Source organism: Patella vulgata, chromosome 8 (assembly GCF_932274485.2).
Source record: "Patella vulgata chromosome 8, xgPatVulg1.2, whole genome shotgun sequence".
Lineage (NCBI taxonomy): Eukaryota > Metazoa > Mollusca > Gastropoda > Patellidae > Patella > Patella vulgata.
The window spans coordinates 46632711-46656468 of record NC_065886.2 but is presented as its reverse complement, the minus strand read 5'-3'; the positions used below and the strand labels follow the sequence as shown (position 1 = coordinate 46656468).

At 34.0% G+C, this 23758-nt stretch overlaps 1 protein-coding gene across 2 annotated transcripts in view; it reads left to right on the top strand.

Annotated features, from left to right (window-relative positions):
• LOC126829548 (ceramide phosphoethanolamine synthase) overlaps positions 1 to 23758 on the top strand; it is a 43868-nt gene that overhangs the window by 9138 nt on the left and 10972 nt on the right. The window contains exons 1-3 of one of the 2 annotated variants that reach the window (XM_050559497.1): positions 9939 to 10016; positions 14094 to 14964; positions 21870 to 21992. In XM_050559497.1, the coding sequence (XP_050415454.1) occupies positions 14128 to 14964; positions 21870 to 21992 (960 nt within the window). In that variant the 5' untranslated portion in view covers positions 9939 to 10016; positions 14094 to 14127. Of the gene's footprint in view, positions 1 to 9938; positions 10017 to 14093; positions 14965 to 21869; positions 21993 to 23758 lie in introns of those variants that run through there. The other variant, XM_050559496.1, reaches the window with a different exon arrangement.

Here is a 23758-nt window from a genome sequence, read left to right as displayed (position 1 = left end):
TGATACAAAGAAGGCCATTGATTTTCCATAGTTACGGCCCTTGATCAATTTGGAAAATGTTATGGATGCTCTAGCTAAAGTTATCATTGACTTGATATTTATACACAGTGTTTATGAGATGAAGAATCCTATTGATTTTCAATGATTTCTGCTAATTAATTAACGATAAAAGAATAAATATATGACAACTGCTCTGTCGACTTTGTAGTTGGTAGCTTGATGATGGCATTCAGACCACGGTGGTACTCATGTTCTCTTGTAATCATTCAATGGGGGTTACTTGTTGTTCAGGTGTCAACCTTGGCATATCAATCCGACTTCCACAGAACTTTGACAGCCACATTTTGTACCCTATGCTTGCACCATGAATTGTGATTCACATTCCCATTCTAACGAATTCAAATTTTTGTGTTTAAGAGAATTGGCTATTTACGATGAAATTGATAGTGACTTATGTTATTCAACCTGATACTTGACAGTTTGTGAAGTTCCTACTGACATTTGATACATAAAGTTGATACTGATGTGTTGCTCAACCTGATACTTACATAAAGTTGATACTGATGTGTTACTCAACCTGATGCTTACATAAAGTTGATACTGATGTGTTGCTCAACCTGATACTTACATAAAGTTGATACTGATGTGTTGCTCAACCTGATACTTACATAAAGTTGATACTGATGTGTTGCTCAACCTGATACTTACATAAAGTTGATACTGATGTGTTGCTCAACCTGATACTTACATAAAGTTGATACTGATGTGTTACTCAACCTGATGCTTACATAAAGTTGATACTGATGTGTTACTCAACCTGATACTTACATAAAGTTGATACTGATTGATACTGATGTGTTACTCAACCTAATACTTTTAGCTTTACAACATAATGAAATATATAACTACTGAATGTGAAAATAGATTATATTGTAAGGCAGGCAGCTGTCTACTTTTATTCAGACTAGTAGTTTAAATTGAAATATACATCAATAGAAATCAATGATATTATGAGATATATAGATCCAAATATACTTTTAATACATAAAGCTGTATTGATTGTGAACCTTTGTTTTAAAAATACAATACATGTATGTCATACAGAAGCTCCCTATTGACCCACAGTTCTAATTCCTGATCCAGTCACATTCTTACCATCAGATGAAAATATCTTTGGTAACATTTTGTTTAAAGGAGCAGTCTCAGGGTACCTGTTAATAAATAGCACTAAGTACACGTAGCTCGTCTTGAAGTTTCAACACAAAATATTGATCTCATCTATGCAGCTGTAGATTTGTTTAACCGGGTACCATGTAAGGAATTACATTGTTTAAGTCTATGAAGGATAATCGCTGTATGACCTACCACTGTATGTGATGAGCGTGTCTATTGAGGAGCTTGTGGATAGAATGAAATTTGAGGACTTACAAAATGAAATGTATGTGGGATTTCTATGTCAGGTACTGAAATTATATGAAATTTTATCACTGTTTTTGTTGAGTCCTGAATTGGGGTCCTACATGTAATAATCACAGACAAGAACAGTCAAAAAAAATTTTCTAAAATCATTTAAATTTAGGATATGATGTCTAGAATATGCATATCTGTAACATATATCCGTCATTTTCATTCATCTTTTGCAATGGTTTGGGCAACATTGACACAAAAATGCTCTTGTCGTTGATTAGTTATTGGATCGCTGAATTTTGTATTATTCTAAGTACCCAGTAGACAAAGAAATGAAATATAACAAATTGATCCACTAATGTCCAAACACACTCTCCAATTAATGTACATTCTATATCAGATTCTTGCTGGTAAGACTGTATGTAAATAAATCTTTTATGTATATTGTTGTACTTGTTTATGTTAAGATCCTGTTTGTATCTACATGTACTAGGTCACTTACTGTATCTATTCATGTGTGATGGGTGAAGCCGGTAGATTTTTGTTAGTATTTATACAGTTAGTAATGTAGTAAACCTGCAGAGTTACATGTAAATAGAGCATAACAATAGTTCGATTAGGGCCTCAATAACTACTGCATGCATGTATAGAGTTTAAATTTGTTATTAGATATCCATCTAAAAACTGTTATGTTTCTGTTAGTATCTATTGCCTCAGGTCAACAAACCTTGAAATTTGTGCTATAGTATACTGAATCTAAACTTATAGGTACCTATATAACCAACACTAAGATTTTAAAAAAAACCAACATATATTCAAATAGCTTCAATATATGTAGCATTGACCTGGTCTCCACTTCTATGGGTAAATTCACTGACGTTTTGTACAAGTAAAAAAAATAACCGCAAACGAATAATATTCAACACTTATCGTCATAATTAAGCCGTTATATTTTTCAAAATCATAGAATTATTTCATTGTGGATTAGTTAATTATGTTGAGCTATGGGTAGTAGGGTCCTATATTTTGGGGTCATATTAATTGGAAATTAAGGGATTTACAGACCTGTAACTTTTTGGTAATTTGTAATCTAATGATTACAAAACCAACTCGAGGAAGACCTTAGAACCATCTATAGAACTGTGGCTGGAGTCAAAGATGGAAGTTATCAGTGGAATCACCATTTCCAGTATTTGAAGAGCGCCGGAATGATCATCACATGTATTAGTAGAATGTTTGCAGTACAAATACAATGTGGGAGCCATGGTTCGCCCTTGTCGGTTGTACAGGACACAAGGGTCTGGCAAGGGACAACGTATACTGGTAGTATAGTCGGATCGGACGAAAAAATGATTTCCTGTGTACACATTGGCGTGCACATTGGCAGTTGGAATTCGATATAACTTAAGAGTGGGCTATAGTACCGCTGTCCAGGCAAAATTTACCTCATAACACACTGTATGGCATATGCCCGTCTTCATTAGCCCAGTAGGAGCAGAACAATAGGACATAAAACCACATTTCATCCATAGTCTTAATTGAGGTAATCACATTCGAACAATAAATAAAATAAACAGCTGAATAGATGCAATAGTTATTGAAATTTACATGATGAAATATTTCTTTGATTCAGAGCGAATGAGACACAGTTATTAATATTTACCCAATACATGTAATTGGGATCTGAATGTGTGAAGATGAAAAAAAAAGACATTGCTCCATTTTAAAAAGACATTAATGTACAGGGACATAGGATTGTTTTTCTTTTTGTGGGGGCTGAAACTAATCTCAATTTTGTTTAAAGAGAAAGGTTTATAGACTTTTAAAACCATAATTTTTCACAATTTCATATATACAATCCTCCCTAATGCTGTCTATACCCTAACCAGTTAGATTCTATTAGCAACAGTTAGCACCAACATGAAGTTACACCTGGCCAAAATATCCAAACTGTCTCACAGTTGACATTATTATATTATCATTACTCAAATTTGTGCCTTTCATTTCAAAAAATAATTTTGCGAAAATTATTACAGTTAGTTAGTCGGTAGTTACATGTACATGTAGGGTGATATAAAGGTATCTTAGGAAGTTCAACAGTCAGTAATCGTTAACTATTGTTTGCCCCGTGAGGTGAGACAGTGTGGTTAATTGTTTGACGTTGAAAGCACTATAGCTGTTTTGATTGAATGAGATTTAAATGTTAATGGTAGTAGTCTCATTCTATTTTTATATGATCATGTTTGACTGGATTGTTACCTCTGCTGTTGGCAACAGGTTGTATATGTCCAATTAGCAATTCAGGTTTCGAACAAATGTACTACAATCCTGAGGGCGAAACACCTGTATAATAGCTAAGCTGTCAGGTATATAGTCTATAATTGTATATACCTTTATGTAATTACTAATTAATTTGATTCATTACAAGAAATATAAACTTAGTTTGGTCAGGTTTGTTATCTTCTTTAACGTAACAGTGCAAGATTTTTATTTTGTAAAAATATCAAATTTCTCAAAGCTTAATTCTCACCATTTAATAAACAAAATTTAAAACATCAATGTTAGATAATTTCCTAACTTGATTCAATAGGATTAAAAACAAGCCCATTAATTAGATAAAGATGGCGGTGGGCCTGGTTATAGGGAGTAGAATAGATTGATGGAATTTCAGTTCAACTTTGTAAATACTGAACCATTTTTGGACTGATATTCCTATTAGAGATTCAAAAGAGATTCATGTACCAATCACGCTCAAAGACTTTAAAGTATTGTATGTTATTATTTATGGGGGACTGGGTCAGCCTTGGTACAGTACAGTAGGACGTTAAACCTGAGTTATTTCATTTCTGGGTCATCCTCCATATTATTATCCTACTGAACTTGTCCAATCTGTTTGTATTACATTATATGTTTGAAATTGTACTTCACTACAGGTGTGTGTTTGAAATTGTACTTCACTACAGGTGTGTGTGTTTGAAATTGTACTTCACTATAGGTGTGTGTTTGGAAACGTTGCCAACCACAAATGAAAACAGAATGACTCTATTTCTTAGAAATAAGGTTATAGAGCTTCAGAAATATGCTTGGTCAGACTAAAGATAAAAGCTCCCAAGAGTCATTCACACAGTTTTGTTTTTTTTAAAATAATACTGGTATATATTCTTTATTAAAGTTGTATAATAAATGATTAATACGGATACAAAAAGAAGCTTAGATGTTTTAAAGATGAATTTGAGGGTGTGTTGTGTCATTTACAAAACATAAGTAAAAGTTCCGAGATGATTTAAAGGAGCTGCCCCTGATATATTTTAATGAAATTTGTGTAGGCAATAATTCCACATTGACACACTTGCCTTAATGACAGTGTTAGTATGATAATTAACTTACTCATACACTGTACATAAGAATTCTGTAAATCATTTACATGTAAATAACAGCATTAATCAAATCTAGTGATCATTTTTGAACATCTCAAAATTTGACATATAAACTTTCTTTGTATTTTGGTTATTAATTTATGTACTTATGCCCTAATTATCAATGCATAGCCACATAAACCTAGGATGAGTCATTTGTCACATAAAACTAATGTATGAAATTTTATTGCAATACAGACAACAGTCACATGATAATATTGCAGTTTATTTTAATTTGAAAAGATCAATTTTTATAGACTGGAACTTGAAATAGAATAAAATCATTTCAATGTTTGAATTAATTTTTAAAGAAGGACTGGATTATGATTATCAATATACAAAACTAAAATTTAAGCACAGAAAATAAATTTCCACAGATATTTTTGGATGTACGTTTCGAAATTTATTTTAAAAGAGATTTTAGGTACTTTTTTTAATAAAAATATTTCCTAGCCTAACTGCACCTTGTGTATGTTCCCCAGGGTGATTATGTAATATACCTGGCTTGAGATGACAAGTGATATCTGATATCAATACTATCTTAGTATGGCTAAACAATATGTAATTATTACACAATACTTCATTTTTGAAGGTTGCTATTAGCATATCTAACAATGATTAGGCCTGCATTATTTTTGAACTACATGTATCTTTAAAGAAGTCGTCCCAGATATGTTTTAGTGCATGTCATTGGTTTGGTCAGATTGTGAGATATATTATCTTATATAGTGCTGTGAAACTAACCTGAGGCTCTGAGATTATTTATCAAAGAATTACAAATGGTCAGTTTTATTTTGATTAGTAACTAGTTTCTGAACTCAAAGCTGTAGTAATGTCTGGATAAATATGTCAATAAGCCAGATATATTGTGGTCGTTCCATTAAACAGATCACTCGTTATACATAAGCAACAGATCCAAATATATAAAGTAATGAATTATTGACATGCTTTTCTGAAAGGCCCAACATTCTAAGAATCTAAGCTTAACGTAGCTAAGTCTTTAACTCAATATCATCCAAAGTCTTTGGCATTGAAAACACAAATTATTTGTCAATTTAAATCAACATTGATGTTGTGTTCTTACTGGGAAAAGATGGGCTTCTGGTTTTATCATTGTGTTTCAGTGCCATTTGTAACAAGGGACTTGAAGAGCGAGACAAGTCATATCAAACAGTGACACAATATTCTTATCTGGAGAGCATGCGCTATAAATACTACAGTTGTAGACTGGAATAACCACATGCTAGAGATTGTCATTCGATTGAGATTTCTCACGTATTTCGTCGCACACAACTGATTTGAAATTAGAGTAAAAACGGAAATTATTGAATGTAAATCAGTTTATATACATTCATATTACGTTATTATATGCATTGCCGCCCATTTGTGTCAATTTCTAGTTCCAAAATATTAACGATTTAACTCCTTTAAACTTTAGATAACGAATTATGCTTTTCATTTTGGCACTTGATTTTAACTTACTTAAAGTAGACATTTTTATGATTGATATGGATTACCAGATAGAGAAAGTCAAGACAGTGAATTGAGATGTTTAAGATAAATATCTACGCCAGTTGTTTCCCAATTGATCTCATTTAAGGCAAATGTCACTAATGTTTGCTCAAAATATTTTAAACTAGATTTGAACAAACAGAACTCTGATAAGCTACATGTAGATGACTTTTAAGAAAATAACATATTATTGCGCAATAGGTACATGTACCTTGATCCATTGGGAACCAATTTACATCTATACATGTATTCAAAGAATGATTTTCTAAAAAACTTTATATCTATTTTAGTTTATTATACCAGGGGTCTGTTTCACGAAATTTTAACTAAGATAAAATCCAAATTTTAGTAATTTGATTGGATAATATTAGATTGATTTTAGTGCTTAGCCAATCAAAATTGAGGTATCTACTAATATCTGGATTTTATCTTTAATTAAAATTTCGTACAGGGCCCAGGCTGTTTCCCTAGCCTTTACTGTACATGTATCTATTTTGAGGGTTGACTAGCAGGGGAGAGTCAGGATGATTAAACCCTGTATTAATTGTCAATGTTCAGAGATTTTTTTCAAATTTTTACACAGATTCCTGTCCAGAAACACCTTACATTATATACTGATTGAAAGTTTAATTGTCTTTCCAAATATGTATCTGATAGGATCCTATGATTACAAGCTGTTTTTAAAACAATATTACCAAACAATATTGCATGTCAGTGAAATATTTAGAAAAGTTGATACATGATTGTTCTATTAGCTTTGGGTCGTTAAATCATAGAGAGATTGTAGTATGCATTTTGAATAGGTAAACCATTCAGTTTTGGAAGATTGTATAATGTACATGTATAATATCATTTATGTCCGAGTCAGAATCGGTAATTTCTCAAAAACTTTGAGCCTTTGGAGATTCAGAAAAAATTACAGGGCCTTATATCTTTCTGACTCTCCTCCCCTGGCTGCCAACTAACGCTAATAGTCATAAAAATGGTCAGGAAAATGAAGGAGTTGTATATTAAAGATGCATTATGTAACAGCTAAATCTGCCTATTGCAAATCTTTCATTAATGTAATTAAATCATTAATTACACATGTATTCACATACCAAGCCCATAATCAACTCTCAAGACCATTGGATGGTTGTTATTTTTAACGGATTTAAACACGATTGACAGTTAAAAATTTAATTAAAAAATGGTTAATCAAAAGTCTTTCGTTTATTTCCTTAAAAATGGTAGCAATGACAGAATAAAGTAATTTGACTGGAATTTTCAATATATTCCCTTTTATTATCTATTTTTTTAACTGTTGTATCATGAACTGTCAGCTCTTTATCAAATTCTCACATAATGCATCTTTAATCGTTTTCAATACTGTGGGATTAACCTTGTGGATCCAGGACAAGTCAAAGGTGGGGAGGAGCTGGATTAGGGAAAAAAGCATTGAGTCCAATGCAGGCAAATCCCACAATGGGGAGGACTGGGGGCCTGGCAAGGAATAATGCCTAGTCATTTGGATGGGATGAAAATCTGAGATCCCTTGGCAGTGGGAACTCGATAGGCCGTAGCACAGTTAAACTCTATTTCATTTCATTTCATTTCAAACTTCAGCCAATGTACAAATTCCAGTCAGTCCTTTTAAAAGACAAACAGTGATGACTGATAAAAGGCAATATAAGAAACCTTTAGCCAAAAGTCCACCATGTTATGAACCCCAGTCAGTAATACCAATTCTTGGACACAACCCCAAATGTTTGGGGGGGGGGGGGCTTGGGACATTTGTCCCACTTTGTCCCCACAAGATCCGGTACTGGTTTTAGAACAATATCTCATTGGTACTCTCTTTATCTGACATAGTGCTAAGAATAAACATAGGATTTTTAAAAAAGAAAGTCAGAATGGTAATATTATAATGTTTTGTAAAAGAACTCTGAATATAATCTTCTGAATAAAGTTAAGGTAGAAATATTGAAATGGACTTTGTTTTGTTTCGAGATCATTTCTCATAAATCATTCAAGATATATCTTTATGAAATTTTGTACACACATTAACCTATTAGTGAAGTGAACACATCAACCTATTATAGTTGTTGCTTTTTGCTAATTAGACATTTCATGGATTTAATAATTCTTGTGTTACCATGGATTTGACTTTTTATATATATACAGTATTTGTTCTGGAGCAGACTTCATATGCCACTCCCTTCCATGTATTTATGAGATGATTGTGACATAATGAGCTAATTAGATTGTTATTATAAAGATTAAAATCATTATTATAAACCACTGGCATGGATTTAAAATTAACATACATGTAGAAGTCATAGGAGGACATTTTGAAACAACATCTTTAAAAACTCTTTTTTATTGGTAAATACAGAAATGAAATGGGGTTAAACATCAAACTGTTCTGCTCTGACTGGGCTAATAAAAACAGGGGTTAGAAATACATTGTACAACTAACTATCTGCTACATTCGACGAAATTCATTTATTTATTCCATAGGTTTAGAAATACAACTAAGGAATAAATAAATGAATTTCATCAAATGTGCCAGATACGACCTTTAGACTCTCCACTCAAGATATTTTATTTATAACATGTAGACCTTATGGACCATTTTATTAGCAGTGGTAGCGTAGTACTGGATTAGTCAGGTTTCATGATAGAATATTAATTGATTTCTTGTTGGTTGACAGGGTCTTATTGTTATTAAATTCCTTTTCAAGTTTGCTATATGTATTGATTACATTTGAATAGCCAACATAATCAAAAATTGTAAATTGTGCAATATTCAAACACTTTCAATACCGGTATAGCATTCTTGTCGTCTTTCAATTGATTTATTTTTACTGGGCAACAATTCATGTAATTGATCGGGCAACCACAAAATTGATTGGATTTTTCCTTGATATTAGAGATATGAGATTTCAACAACAAAGAAAAACAAGGTGAAGAATGAAAAAAAAAAACCAACTCTTGCCCAAAACCATTGATATTTTTATTCAGTACGTAATGTACAATTTGATGGGTCATAGAGAAAGAGGTAGATTATGGTCAATTAGGTCTTTGTGAAGGATTTTTAACCCTCAAGATGTATTTAATTAATTATATAATGACAAATAAACATTACATTAAAATACTTGTAGTACATATTTCAGATAAACATGAATGATCTGCTTATTGCAACTTTAAGTATTTTTGTATGGAGTTTAATTAGTCCAGGTACTTATACTTACATGTATATTAATCCTTATATATGTAATTGGTTAATCCCATGTTTACCTCTCCTAATAGTCCTAATGAGTTGTTGATACCAAACATATATTTGAATCTAGGGTAATAATAAGTTAGAACTATTTACTAGATGGAAATTGTTATCTCTATAGTAGTAGGTTTATAGTGCAGATTAATTAAGTCAGCAGAAGTTCTGTGTATGGTTTTGTTATTGTTACTGGGATTTTTTTCTATATGTAGATAATGTTCTACGATCTATTCATAGAGAGTTGTATGTTAGACCAAGTTGAACAGTGATAGTAGGTATATATGACAATAACAATTATATTATGATATATCAGCATAGATGACTATATGGATATAAGGAGAATATTATTTACATGTATAAAAACTCTGTATTAAGGACAGCAAACAGAATCAATAAAATCTGCTGTGCTGAAAATTGTCAATGTAAGTATTGGAAAGTTTTCTGATCCTTAACAGAATATCACTTCAGATCTAATCAAATAACAAATTGTTTTTACACAAATAAAGGAGACGTTAAGAGCCGACTTATCAGGTTTTGGAAATCGATATGAATATGTGTTTTCCTGATCTGATGGGAAGACTGCACATCAGGGTCTTAAATGTGGGCAGCAGTTTTAGTATGGTATATAATAGTAAATACACAGATGGCAGATTTGAAAAAAACATCATTCTTGAAAGTAGAAATTGTGTCATGTTTACTTGAGTTTATTCAAGAGAAGCAGAATTTAACCAAGGCATATATTTCTTAATCCTTATGTCCACTATTGAATTGACTACATCTAGATACATTACAGTTCTAATTCTTACAACTATAGCTACAGATGTTTTGTTACTTCTTGCAGGGCTGATAAATCTAGCAGATATTTTTTTTTTGGGGGGGGGGGGGGATGATAATCTAGTAGATGATATTTTTGTGTGGGTATAAATCTAGTAGATATTTGTGTAAATTTTTGGTACATAGTTTTGGGGGGTGATAAATCTAGTACATTATTTACATAGTTTTAAGTTTAAGAGTAATAAATGAAGTTAGTACATACATATAGTATTTTGGGGTGGGTGGGAGTGGGGGATAATAGTATATATTTTTCAGTTCAGATGAGTTAAATATTTGATTTACAAATCCCTAATTTTGAAAAGCATTCCCATTTGATGTGGATAAGAAGTGTTTTATCCTGTATCGATTTGCTTCGTGAATACAATTTGTATAAATATTTAAATACTTTCACATTTTATGTAATAAAGCAATGGTAACAAGTTACAACCAAGACATTGTAGATAATAACGGTAACAATAAAAAACAGTTGAACCATGACATAACACACGTATGGCTTTATAAAATGAAATGGGGTTTAACACCTTACATCTTTGCTCTAACCAGGTTAATGACGGTGGTAAAATGAGATGGGTTCAAATATCTAAAATTTACATGCAGCTAAATATAAACACACCTAAAGATATACAGGTAACTGTGTAGTCCAAACAGGAATGATTTTAAATAAAGCCTCTATGTTATTATATAAACTACATGTACTTGGGTTGCACGCGCATGTGGACATAGAAGAAACATCAACAGTTGGGAATAAAAGATGGATATGCTGATATTCAGCACAATACTTATAATTAAAAGCATTTAATAAATGACGTTCATATAGTTCATCAAATAAACCAAGTCTATGCTAGACGTAAATTGACAGAAGTATTGTATTATCCAGACATTAAAGTCTATTTCATGTTAAACGATTTATATAGAGATTGTTTCAGGTAGATTTCCTCTTTTATCAACTAACAAAAAACAAAACCATAACCAGTTTATACAAATCACATATTTTTAAAAATTAGAATATGTGACAATTTAATAATCTTAAATATGTAGGCTTACAGTGGCATTATACATTAAAGGATTAAAAAGACTAGAAAATAAAACTAATCTTAAAATATACAGAAAATATTATATTGATAAACTAATAGAAAATATTATATTGATAACTAACAGAAGATATTATATTGATAAACTAATAGAAAATATTATATTAAGAAACTAATAGAAAATATTATATTGATATGGAGAATATAAAATATAGATTACGTTTGATAAAGTAGTAAATTAATGTAGTATAAAATGTAATATTGCTGAGTACTGATATGTCATGTAGATAAAGTACCTGCTGACATTTAAATCCAGAAAAACGCCATGTATAAAGGCATGTTTAGCTCTTGTATAATGCTTCTTTTAGGTTTTTACATGAAATACCTCCTGTTTAAGTCAGTTCTCTGAATAGAATCAAATGAAAATTCACGTCAGTATAATGGATCATTCATATTATTACACAAAAATAAATCTTGGTTCATGTACAAGGCGATTTAAGGTTTGGTCCCGGTGTTGATAAAGAAGGTTCTTCAGGATCTTCTGGCATAGTTTCTCCTTGTCAGTCATGCAGTACATACGGCCTGTCAAGAGCAGTGTCGAGTCATTCGGATGGGACAAATAACTAAGGTCCTGTGTACACATTGGTGTACATGTTAAAGAACCTAATACAGTTGGAAATCAAAATAAAGAGTAGGCTGTAGTGCCGCTGTCTGGGCAAAAATTCCCTCATAGCACACTGCATGGCAGATACCTGTCTTCATGCAGTGAGTGCTTAAAGTAGAACATAAAGAGAAGGTACATCTGATGATGTGGTTTCCCCTTGTCAGTCGTCCAGGATGTAGGTCTGTCAAGAACAGTATTTAGTCGTTCAGATGGGATGAAAAACTGTAGCAGTGTCATGGCACACTGCATGCAGTGGGTGCAGAAAAGTAGGATGTAAAGAATGAGGTTCATCTGATGTGTTATTTCCCTGATACAATTCAAGGAAGTTGGTTTATTTGGTAATTTATTTTCATTTTTGGCTTTCTGTGTCAACACAAGAACACAGAATGTATTATCTATGGATGTACAATATTTAATGGGGATAGATTGTTCTCAGCCCTCACTTCCCTCCACCCAAAATATAAAATTAACAAACAAATCCCCTGTGAAATGAACAATTTTATTTTTAACTCATATCAAAGAGGTTCACCTTTTTAAATACTAAATTATGGAAATTTGCATTTGAATGGTTTAGTATGAAATTATCTTTCTGTACATATTTCACTGGATTGTCAAGTACAGTAAGATATCCTTCCCTAAAGGAAGTAATCTACTAGAGTAGGGCTACAGATTGATAATACTGGTTGATCTGCTACCATCAATCAATATGACTTGGTTTGGGGGTTTTTTAACTTCTAGTTTTTACTAACAAAAGTTAACAATGAATCTAATAGTAAGTGCACGGGGGCTGCACCACACACAAACAATTACAAGAGAAATTTACAAACAAGACACAATACGCAGAAATCACAAACAAACGTACATATCAGATTATGTGTACAGTCCCAGGACTGTAGTGATACAGACTTAACTTAGAAATGAAAACAAACAAATTACATGTAGAGTTCATTTTACCCAATTCCCCATGATCAAGCCCTTAATATCTGTGATTCGACATGTAGTTAGAAAATGGCTTGACAATTTCTTTGAATTATTTTTTTCTTAAAACAAGCACAAGCTTACTGCTATGGACTGAAAACCTAGCATGTCATAGCTGCCATCTTTTAATTGTCATGTCATATCAAAAAATATTGAAGCCTGTCAATCAGTGTGCGGTTGTCCAATGAGTAAGCATCGTCCAAAATATGAAAATTCTGAGTACTGAGGAGTGTTATTTTTGATAATAAGACTGTATCTAGTAGTAGATTTAGATGAAGAGAGACCCTTGTCTATTCCACGTATAATACCCCATTCAAATCCCCAACTCTCACGACTAGAGGAAGATGAAAATGTGTTTTAAAAACAGTTTAGCCAATTAGAGGATGATGGCAGATGTTTAAGACTACTGTGCATGTAAGAAAGCCTTATGACGGTGTCAAATACAATACTGTATCTGAGTAGGTATGGAAGGGTATCGCTGACAATATGAAATGCTCTGCGACAATGTCGTTTCCATTGATTATATGTAAAAAGCAACAACTGTGTTGGCTTGTGCATTGCAATTTAAATGAAAAATCTGACCTCTTTATTCCACATATTGTATAACATTTGGTATTTTACCTTGGTTAAAAATATACTGTAATTGTAACAACATTATTGGCAAATTTTCAGCACTAGTGTAATAGCAACACAAAACAACAACTGCTTGAAATTTGATTGATGAATCTTTTCAGCCAGGGAACCTTTTTATGGTTGATTAATTTAAAACATGTTTAAATCATGCCAATTTAAAATTATTTATTTGCCTAATGAAGCAACAAGTGAGATGTGTTTGCAAAAAACAGCAATCAGATTGGATGAATTTGTTAGATGAGTGACATTTCTGTTAATGAATCACAATGTTTCCTTCGACAGCTTTTTAAGCATTTGGATACCAAATTTGTTATTTTATGATATGGCTACATGTTAACTATTGTGTATTATCATTTCAGGTTGTGAAAGTTAAACTACAGAAGATCGTGATTTATGTATATAACTAATGTGTGCTCTATCCTAAAAATGCCTTCCTGCAATCCACATTTTTGCAAAGATGAAAGAAGTGTGGTTACCCTCGTTGGATTCAGCATCCTTGTGTATTTCGTTGTTATGGACATTTTCCTATATGCTACCTTACAAGAAACTCCGTCATTAGCCGTACCCTCTGTGCCAGAAGATGGACATTATTCTCCCTTTCTTCCTCTATCGGCCAAGCTCATAATGACCGACCATTTCAGTCACTATTTTTTTAATCCGACGATAGAATGTTTCCAATACATAACCAGATTTAACACCGTATTCTATTTTATCACACCGAATATGATTAGTTTCGGACATCTTTTTCTTGCCTTAATAGCCGCAAAATTTATTTCCTCAGAAAATTTAAGCGAACGCCGTGTGGGTGCTGTTCTTTTTATGTTACGTTCATGGATGGATAGTTTAGACGGCTCAGTGCATCGCAAGCGTGCGGGGCTGGGGCGTGTGTATAATTCCGAAAGACTCTCCAGTGGATATTATATAGATGTTTTCTGTGATACAGTTGGAGGTGGCTTCCTCTCATTTGGTATTCTATTTTATTTCTACAAAGTTTTGGATACAAAAACAAAAGAATTGCCATACACAAAATTAACAGAGAACGTTAACGGTGGGGGAAATGGAAATGGAGCCACTGGTATAAATACAATTGTTCAATATACGAAAATGCAGCTATTTTGGAAAATGTGGTGTATAGGATTTATGATAGGAACAGGTGGATGGTGTTGGGATTATTCAATAGATCAGTATAAATCCATATTTCATACAAAAATCAACGATGCAACTTTAGAGGTAACATATTTATTTATATTGTTAGTTTATTTCAGGGTAAGATATATTACTGGTCAATAATAATATTAATTGACCATTTGTTCAGTACTGAGTGGCTAACAAGGAAGGAACAATGTCTAGTCATTGAGGTGGATCAAAACATCAAGGTCCCATGTATATGTTAGCATGCACATAAAACATCAAGGTCCCATGTATATGTTACCGTGCACATAAAATAACCCTTGACAGTTGGAATTTGAAATAAGAGAAGGCCGTAGTGCCACTGTCCGGGCAAAATTTTCCCTCATAGTACACTATATGGCGTATACCTATGTTCATTATCCCAGTTGGTGTAGTATGTTAAACCTCATTTCATTTTTATACGCCCACATTTACATGTGGACGTATATTGTCGTCGCCCCTGTCCGTGCGGACGTCCGTATGTCTGGACGTCCACAATTGTTTGTGGACTCTCTACAGGTCACAATTCTTATCCGATTTTGACGAAACTTTAAATATAGGTTTATCCCCAAAAGATCTCGGCTGCTTTCGATATTGGCATGTATCGGATCAAAACTTCATGGATTATGCCCCCTGTTTGTACGAAATGAAATGAAATGAAAAGGGGTTTAACGTCCTACTGTTCTGCTCCTATACTGGGCTAATGAAGACGGGCATACGCCATACAGTGTGCTATGAGGGAAATTTTGCCCGGGCAGCGGCACTATCGCCTACTCTTATATCGAATTCCAACTGCCAAGGGATCTTTTACGTGCATTCTAATGTATACACGGGACCTCGGTTTTTCGTCTCATCCGAAGGACTAGACAGCTGTCCTTGTCAGGCCCTCCGTTCTGCACCACTGACAAGGGGAAACCACGTCGGAAAATCCAGATGAACTTTCTCGGCCAATGCAGGGATCGAACACCCGACCTCCAGGCTAGCGAGCCAGCGTCTTACCCACCTAGCCACCGTGGCTCCCTGTTTGTACGAAAAATCACACTTTTAGCTTGTGGACGCTATAGAGGGCACAATTTTTATCCGATTTTGTTGAAACTTGAAATGTAAATTTATAACACACAGATCTCGGTTCCTTTCGATATTCGCGCATATCGGACCGTAACTTCCTGAATTATGGACCCTATAGAGGTCATAATTTTTATCCGATTTAAAAAAAAGTATTATTATATCACCGTTACACCCTAAAGACGGCTGAGTTCAAATTTCGTGAAAATCGGCCCAAAACTGACAGAAAAATGGCCGCCCTTCGTTCTCAAATAGCGAAAAAATATGGTATATCAAGGTTGTGGACCCTTTAGAGGTCACAATTTTTATCCATTTTGTTGAAACTTAAAATGTAAGTTAATAACCCAAAGATCTCGGTTCCTCTCAATATTCACGCATATTGGACCGTAACTTCCTGAATTATGGCTCCTAATTGTACAAAAATCGCGTTTTTAGCTTGTGGACCCTATAGAGGTCATAATTTATATCCGATTTAAAAAAAAAACCGTATTATTATATCACCGGCTGAGTTCGAATTTCGTGAAAATCGGCCCAGAACTGACAGACAAAATGGCCGCCGTTCGTTCTCAAATAGTGTAAAAATATGGTATATCAAGGTTGTGGACCCAGTAGAGGTCGCAATGTTTATCCGATTTTGTTGAAACTTGAAATGTAAGTTTATAACCCGAAGATCTCGGTTCCTTACGATATTCGCGCATATCGGACTGTAACTTCCTGAATTATGGCCCCTGATTGTATGAAAATCACGTTTTTAGCTTGTGGACCCTATAGAGGTCATAATTATTATCTGATTTAAATAAACGTATTATTATATCACTGTTACACACTAAGGACGGCTGAGTTCAAATTGGACCGTAACTTCCTGAATTATGGCTCCTGATTGTACGAAAAATCGCGTTTTTAGCTTGTGGACCCTATAGAGGTCATAATTTATATCCGATTTAAAAAATGTATTATTATATCACTGTTACACCCTAAGGACGGCTGAGTTCGAATTTCGTGAAAATCGGCCCAAAACTGACAGACAAAATGGCTGCCCTTCGTTCTCAAATAGCCCAAAAAATATGGTATATCAAGGTTGTGGACCCTATAGAGGTCACAATTTTTATCTGATTTTGTTGAAACTTGAAATATAAGTTTATAACGCAAAGATCTCAGTTCTTTTCGAAATTTGCGCATATCAAATTGTAATTTCCTGAATTATGGCCCTTGATTGTAGGAAAAATCACTTTCTTTTTAGCTTGTTCTCTATCCATCTCTCGAAAATGTGGGCGTATCCTGCCTGGCAGCTGCTGGTTAATGTGTTTTGATTGTATGTAGTCTGATAGTCTATATTACCTGTTTGTCTGGAACATTGTGCTTTGATTTCGTGACAGTCCTTACATCTTTTATCCTTGTCTATCATCAATGTCAATTTGATATTCTCTATGAACCAGTATATTCTTGTCACTTAGTTTATCTGTGTAATGACACAATTCCTCCAGGATATGTTTGTTATATGTCATTTTCTATCATGAAAATTCCACCTTCCCTGGGGGAAACAGTTTCTTTTTACATTTTCTTATGTCTATTACACATGTAGACCACTCCAATTTGAACACTTGTTCTTTGGGAACATATTTGAAAATTTGCTTCTTATTGAAAATAAAATGTGTTTATGGGACATTAATGGATATCAGTTTATCAACACCATGAAAAACTGAAATCATATTTGCTTGGCCTAATTAATGCATGTAATGCAGTATGCATGAAATCACATTTGCGCTAAATGAATTTCTGGCTTGATTCCAGAAACATGTTTCTAGAATGGTTGCTAAATATAGCTGGTATTACTCTAGCAAATTTGGATGTGGTTCCAATCTGATTATGACGATAGTAGTGACACTAATAGTACATGTGATTAATTTAAACTCTATATATACTATTCAAAAAAAGTAGGGGATATTTGATTTTGGGGGCATAATACTAAAATATGAAAATGACTACGAAAAAAGTCACTATAGAACCTAACAGAAGAAACATTTCCAGTTACATGTGACGCCCAAACGCACCAATAGCTACCGCATGGAATGCAGGTGATGCTTGGGATCATCATGGGGGTCCAACCCAAGATTTGCACGACTCTGACTTTGAATGTTACAGTCATTGTGGCATTGAATTCCAGGGTGGAAACATCAGTTTAATTGTTTTAGTGACCAGAAAACAAATTTTGATATGCGTCGGCTTACCCAAAATGAAAGGTTACGTGCCCTTGGCATGCTACAGATCGGCACAACACAGGCGGTTGTGGCGCGGACGATGAATGTTTCTCAGTCTGTCATAAGCAGGCTATAGTCCAGATACCGTGATACACAATCTGTACAGGACAGACCACGCTCAGGTCGACCAAGGGCGACAACTCAAGCCCAGGATCGATTTATCCGTACCTTGGCCTTGAGAAATCGTGTCATCACAGCAAATCAGATCAGCGCTCGTCTTCAAACAGACACTGGTGTGAGAGTGAGTGGCCAGACGATTCGGAATCGACTGCATAGGGGTCACCTTCGCGCCCGACGTCCTCGCGTGATCCCTTGTTTGAGAGATCATCACATTCAGGCAAGACGTGGTTGGTGTAGGGATCGTCAACACTGGGATAATCGACGCTGGAGCAATGTGATGTTTTCAGATGAGTCAAGGTTCACTGTTGATTTTTTGGACAGACGGAGGAGGGTGTGGCGTCGTCGAAACGAGCGCTTCCAAGACGTTAACGTCATCAGACATGATCGATTTGGGGGTGGTTCTGTTATGGTGTGGGGAGGCATCACTGTAGCTGGAAGAACGGCTTTACATGTTGTTGAAGGGCGTGTTACAGGCCAGTACTACCGGGACAACATCTTGGCAGTCCATGTTGTGCCGTTCGCACGACGTCATGGCCGCCGTTTCATCTTCCAGGATGACAACGCAAGATGTCACAGGGCCAGGATCGTTACAGGTTACCTCCAACAACAGAACATCACCACATTACCTTGGCCAGCACTGAGTCCCGACCTCTCCCCCATCGAGCATGTCTGGGACATGCTTGGACAGAGGTTACGTCAACGTCAACAACGTCCTGCCAATGTCCAAGAACTTGCTGCTGCGTTGCAACAGGAATGGGACAATCTGGACCAAAATGACCTTAGACGTCTCATTAGGAGTATGCCACGTCGGATCAATGCTTGTTTGGCAAACAGAGGAGGATTTACCCGTTACTGACTTGGTTGTGATGCTGTGGTAACTTTGCTGTTTGACCCCGGGTATCATTTTACCCTTATAATGGTCAGTCTGTGCCTTACTTAGTCTAACGATCATTTGGAATAAATCGATGAATGTGAACTTCATTTCATTTTGTCATTTGTTTCTTCGTCAGTTTCATTAGGTGACTTTAATAACACTTAAAAATCAAATATCCCCTACTTTTTTTGAATAGTATATATAGAAATTAAAAGTAGGCGTGTTAAGTCTAAAATTAGAAATATCAATAGAAACTAGAACTGCGATGCAGTAATGACAGGATTCACTGGTGCCACGTTACCCTTAAACTTATATCACATCCGGTGCCACGATACCCTTGAACTTATGTCACATCCGGTATCAATGAAACCGTTAAACAGATTTCCACATAAGCATTGCAAACGTGTTATAAAATGGACGCAGAATCAACCAAAAACAGCAATATCAATTCCATTTATACATGTGTTACATAACGTCTAAAAAGTGATCCTGACAAAATTTGTTAATAACTTACCACTAAGTTAGCTGACTTTCTAATGGGAAATTACAATGCGAAAAAAATCTTAAAAAGTTATCTATAATATGATCGTATTGATCCAATCTATATTTCCATTGGATTGAAATATCATAATGTTAAACGAATACTAAATATAACTCACTTCAGAAAAATATTTGTTTTGAAAGCTAAAAATAAGAGTTTTTGCTTAAATGACATTACTTCCGGTGAGAATGAAAATGTTAAATTAGTTTTATGAAATCAGAAATGGCATAAGGCATCACATGGTGAAAATTTTATGAAAATCGAATAATAATTGACACTGTTATAGACCAAACACCTTGAAAAATGACTAGTAGAAAATTGTCTATTTCTCTGCAACCTTACAAGTTAGAACCCATTTTGTGGTATCTGTATAGTCGTATGGGTTCAGTCCATTTGTTGATTGAAATTAAATATCATACTTTTAAACAAATAACATATATGACTCATTTGAAAAAAATATCGGTTTTGAAGGCTAAAACTTCAGTTTTTGCCCAGATGACGTCACTTCCGGTGACAGTAAAGGTGTTAAAATGGTTTAACCTAGTCAAGCGTGGCATTAGTCATCAAATGGTGAAAGAAAATTGAATAATGAATAATTAATCTAGGACTGAAAAACTGAATTAGCCAATGACGGCCAAGGAAAATTACGGACACAAAAAATGTTGACATTTTTAGTCAAATCAGATAACTCTTTAACCCTGGGTAAAATGCCATATAATAATATTCATAAATAAAAAAGTTTTTTGTAAAATTTTAAATTTTCGAAATTCGGCGCTTAATATCTTTGAAGATTCGTCGACAATCAAAAATCAAAAGTAGCACAGCTATGTGCCTGGTCTCCGGCTATGTCAAAATGCATCATATGTTAATATTCGATGATTATTGTTAATACTATGGCATTTTTTTAAAAAAAAAAACAACAACTTCGGTGATTTCGGACATTTCGCATTGTCACAGAATGCCCAAAATAGCTTTAATCTCTAAGTCACACCCACTTTTCCAAAAAAAACGAAGAAATCGTATCGATCAGACATGTAGTTTCTGGGATATAATCAAATTGGAAAAAAAAAATAAGAAGAATAATCTTAACAAAAATAATAGTGTTTCACACAAGCTACGCAGTGTGAAACCCTAATAAAGTCTGAATCAATTTGTAAAGGTCAGCAGTGTTTTCAATATCAGATGTGTCTGGTATTTCAAAAGGTAGATACCAGCACCATAGTGGATTAAAATAACCAAAATTGTTAAAGGCTTACATGTACCCCATGTATGTCACATATCCCAAAACATAATACTCATGTTCAATAGTCTATTTTCTAAAACTATGAGGACTTGTTTTAAAAAATACATCCACTAGTGTGACTTTGCCCTAACAGTTTTATTTCGATAAATTGCCCCTTAGAACTGATAGTAAAACAGTGTAGCCAGAGGTTCCCAACAACATTATTTAAAGGAGCTAAATCGCTAATATTTTGGGCCTAGAAATTGGCACAAATGGGTCGCAACACATGTAATATGAATTTATATAAACTATTTACATTCAATCGTTTCTGTTTTACTGTGAATAGTCATCAGTTATCTTCGGCGAAATACGCCAGAAGTCTCAACCGAAAGACAGTTTCTAGCATCTGGTTATCCCAGTCAACACCGATAGTATATATTGCGCATGCTCTCCAAATAAGAATATGGCATCATCGTTTGACATGACTTGTGGAATATGTCTAGCCTCATTCTTTGAGCACCTTGTTACAAATGGCGCTGAAACGCATTATGGTACACGATTCGTGTACCAATGGTAAAATGTTTATTTTGTCTTAAATATTGGATATCAGAAGCCCATCTTTTCCAGGTAAGACTACAACACCATTGCTGATTTAAATTGCAAAAATAAAAATCGTGTTTTCAATGTCTAAGATTTTGGATGATATTGAGTTACGGACTTAGCTACTTTAATAGATGATGAGTACATCTGTGCAGCAGAATTTAAGCCCAGAAACCTTTGCTTACTGATGGTTGGACGTACAATGCACATGTACATGTAAGCTTTGTGGATTTTACGTCCTCATAATATTACTTATTTTATTTTATATTTCTGTTATTATTTCAGGCATTACAATCATATTATCTACATACATGTTTTACATGGTTAATGATGTGGTCATGGAGGTTGTGTGAAGGACTAGTGTTAATAAATTATGTGTTATTTTCAATCTTCTTTGATAAAATATGGGTAAATATAATCTTTATTATATTTGTAAGGGAATTGTTTTGTCCGTGGAAACACGCAATAGATCATCGTGATTTACTACAACTACAATCAAATAATTTGTTGATTACTTCTATCACATTTTAACACAGAGGGAGCCACAGTGATTTATTGGGTAAGATGCTGGCTCACTTACTAGCCTTACTAAATGTCGTGTGTTCGAGAAAGTTCATCTGGATTTTCTGACATGGTGTCCTCTTGTCAATGGTGCAGGATGGGGAGGGCCTGACAAGGACAGCTGTCTTAGTCGTTCGGATGGAACAAAAAAACAGGTCCTGTGTATACATTGGTGTACATGTAAAAGATCTCTTGGCAGTTGGATTTCGATAGAAGAGCAGGTGATAGTGCCGCTGCCCGGGCAAAATTTCATTTTTAACACAGCTATCAAAATCCACACTTGGTGAGAGGTAATGCCTCTTTAATGACTTTGATTCCAAAAAGCTATAAACCAGAATTTGAACTATTTTTACAGACCAATCCTGTTATTATACATGTAGTTATATTAAGATTATAATCCAATCATTTTTAATCTCGTAAAGCTTAAGCTCTTGTAAAGAAACCTCACAAATTTCACTAATTCATCGTAAATAGAGGAAGACTTAGTTTCTTTAATTACTTCCTTGAATTTAATCTCACAAACACTTGACATAAAGAAATACATTAGAGGCCTTTGTAAAAGAATTTGAGGAAATTTGATTTAAATTCAGCACGATAATGAGAATTAAATTATTTCACATGTTTGTTATGAAAGACAGATTTTCAAAAAAACTATCATTTCTATCTGGACAATAGAATTACTTGTATAAGGCTACATGTGCGTGGGCCTTGTGTAAAACTAAAATGGCTTGAATTCTTTAAATAGCAATATATCTTTGTAATCCAGAATAATTTATTGTCGTTAATCAACCTTGTTCTCGATAGTATCCCTTTCTGTAAATATATGTTATTTTGATATCAATTTAAGTTTTAAGAATTAAAATTTTCAAATATTTTTGAGAAATGTGGAGGTTTGTTAGATTCAACACGTAATAATAATATTTGCAGATAACCATAATATAGTATGTTGTAACTTTGTGGAAATACTGGATGTTGTTGGCTAAAATAGATTTTAATATTCCTATTTTAAGATAAATTTGCCTGTCTAAACTGGCCCTTAGTCAGGTGTACTGTTCACTTTTGTGTCGACTAATGGATAAACTAAAGGCAATCTTTGAAATGCCAGAGCTTTTAACAGTTTTCCACTATAGTATATTACATGTAGCTACTTTCATTAAAATTGAATGACGTTAATTAGCTGTATTATTGATCGTGAGTATTTTACATCAGTCTGTTTATATGTATATGATATAATAAATATTATATATCACATACATATTGTATTAGTTAATACAGGAACATCACACACAAACCAAAACCTATAATAGTCTAGTCAATCTACAATTTGGACTATATGCAACCTAGAACAACGTTTTTTAGTTTAGCTTGATATGATATTCTGGTCATGTAACAAAATGCTTACCAAAATTGACCTTAAAATAAGATCAAGGGTTACAGTTAAATCCAAGATGGCGTCTGTACAATTAAAGGTGGTCATTCTCTAGTACAGGTAGCATAATTCCATAGTAAATACCGGAGGACTGTATCACACAAAAACAACGCTCATGAGACAAACCTATGGACAAGACACACAAACTACACTGACATTGCAAGCAATAAACAACATATGTATT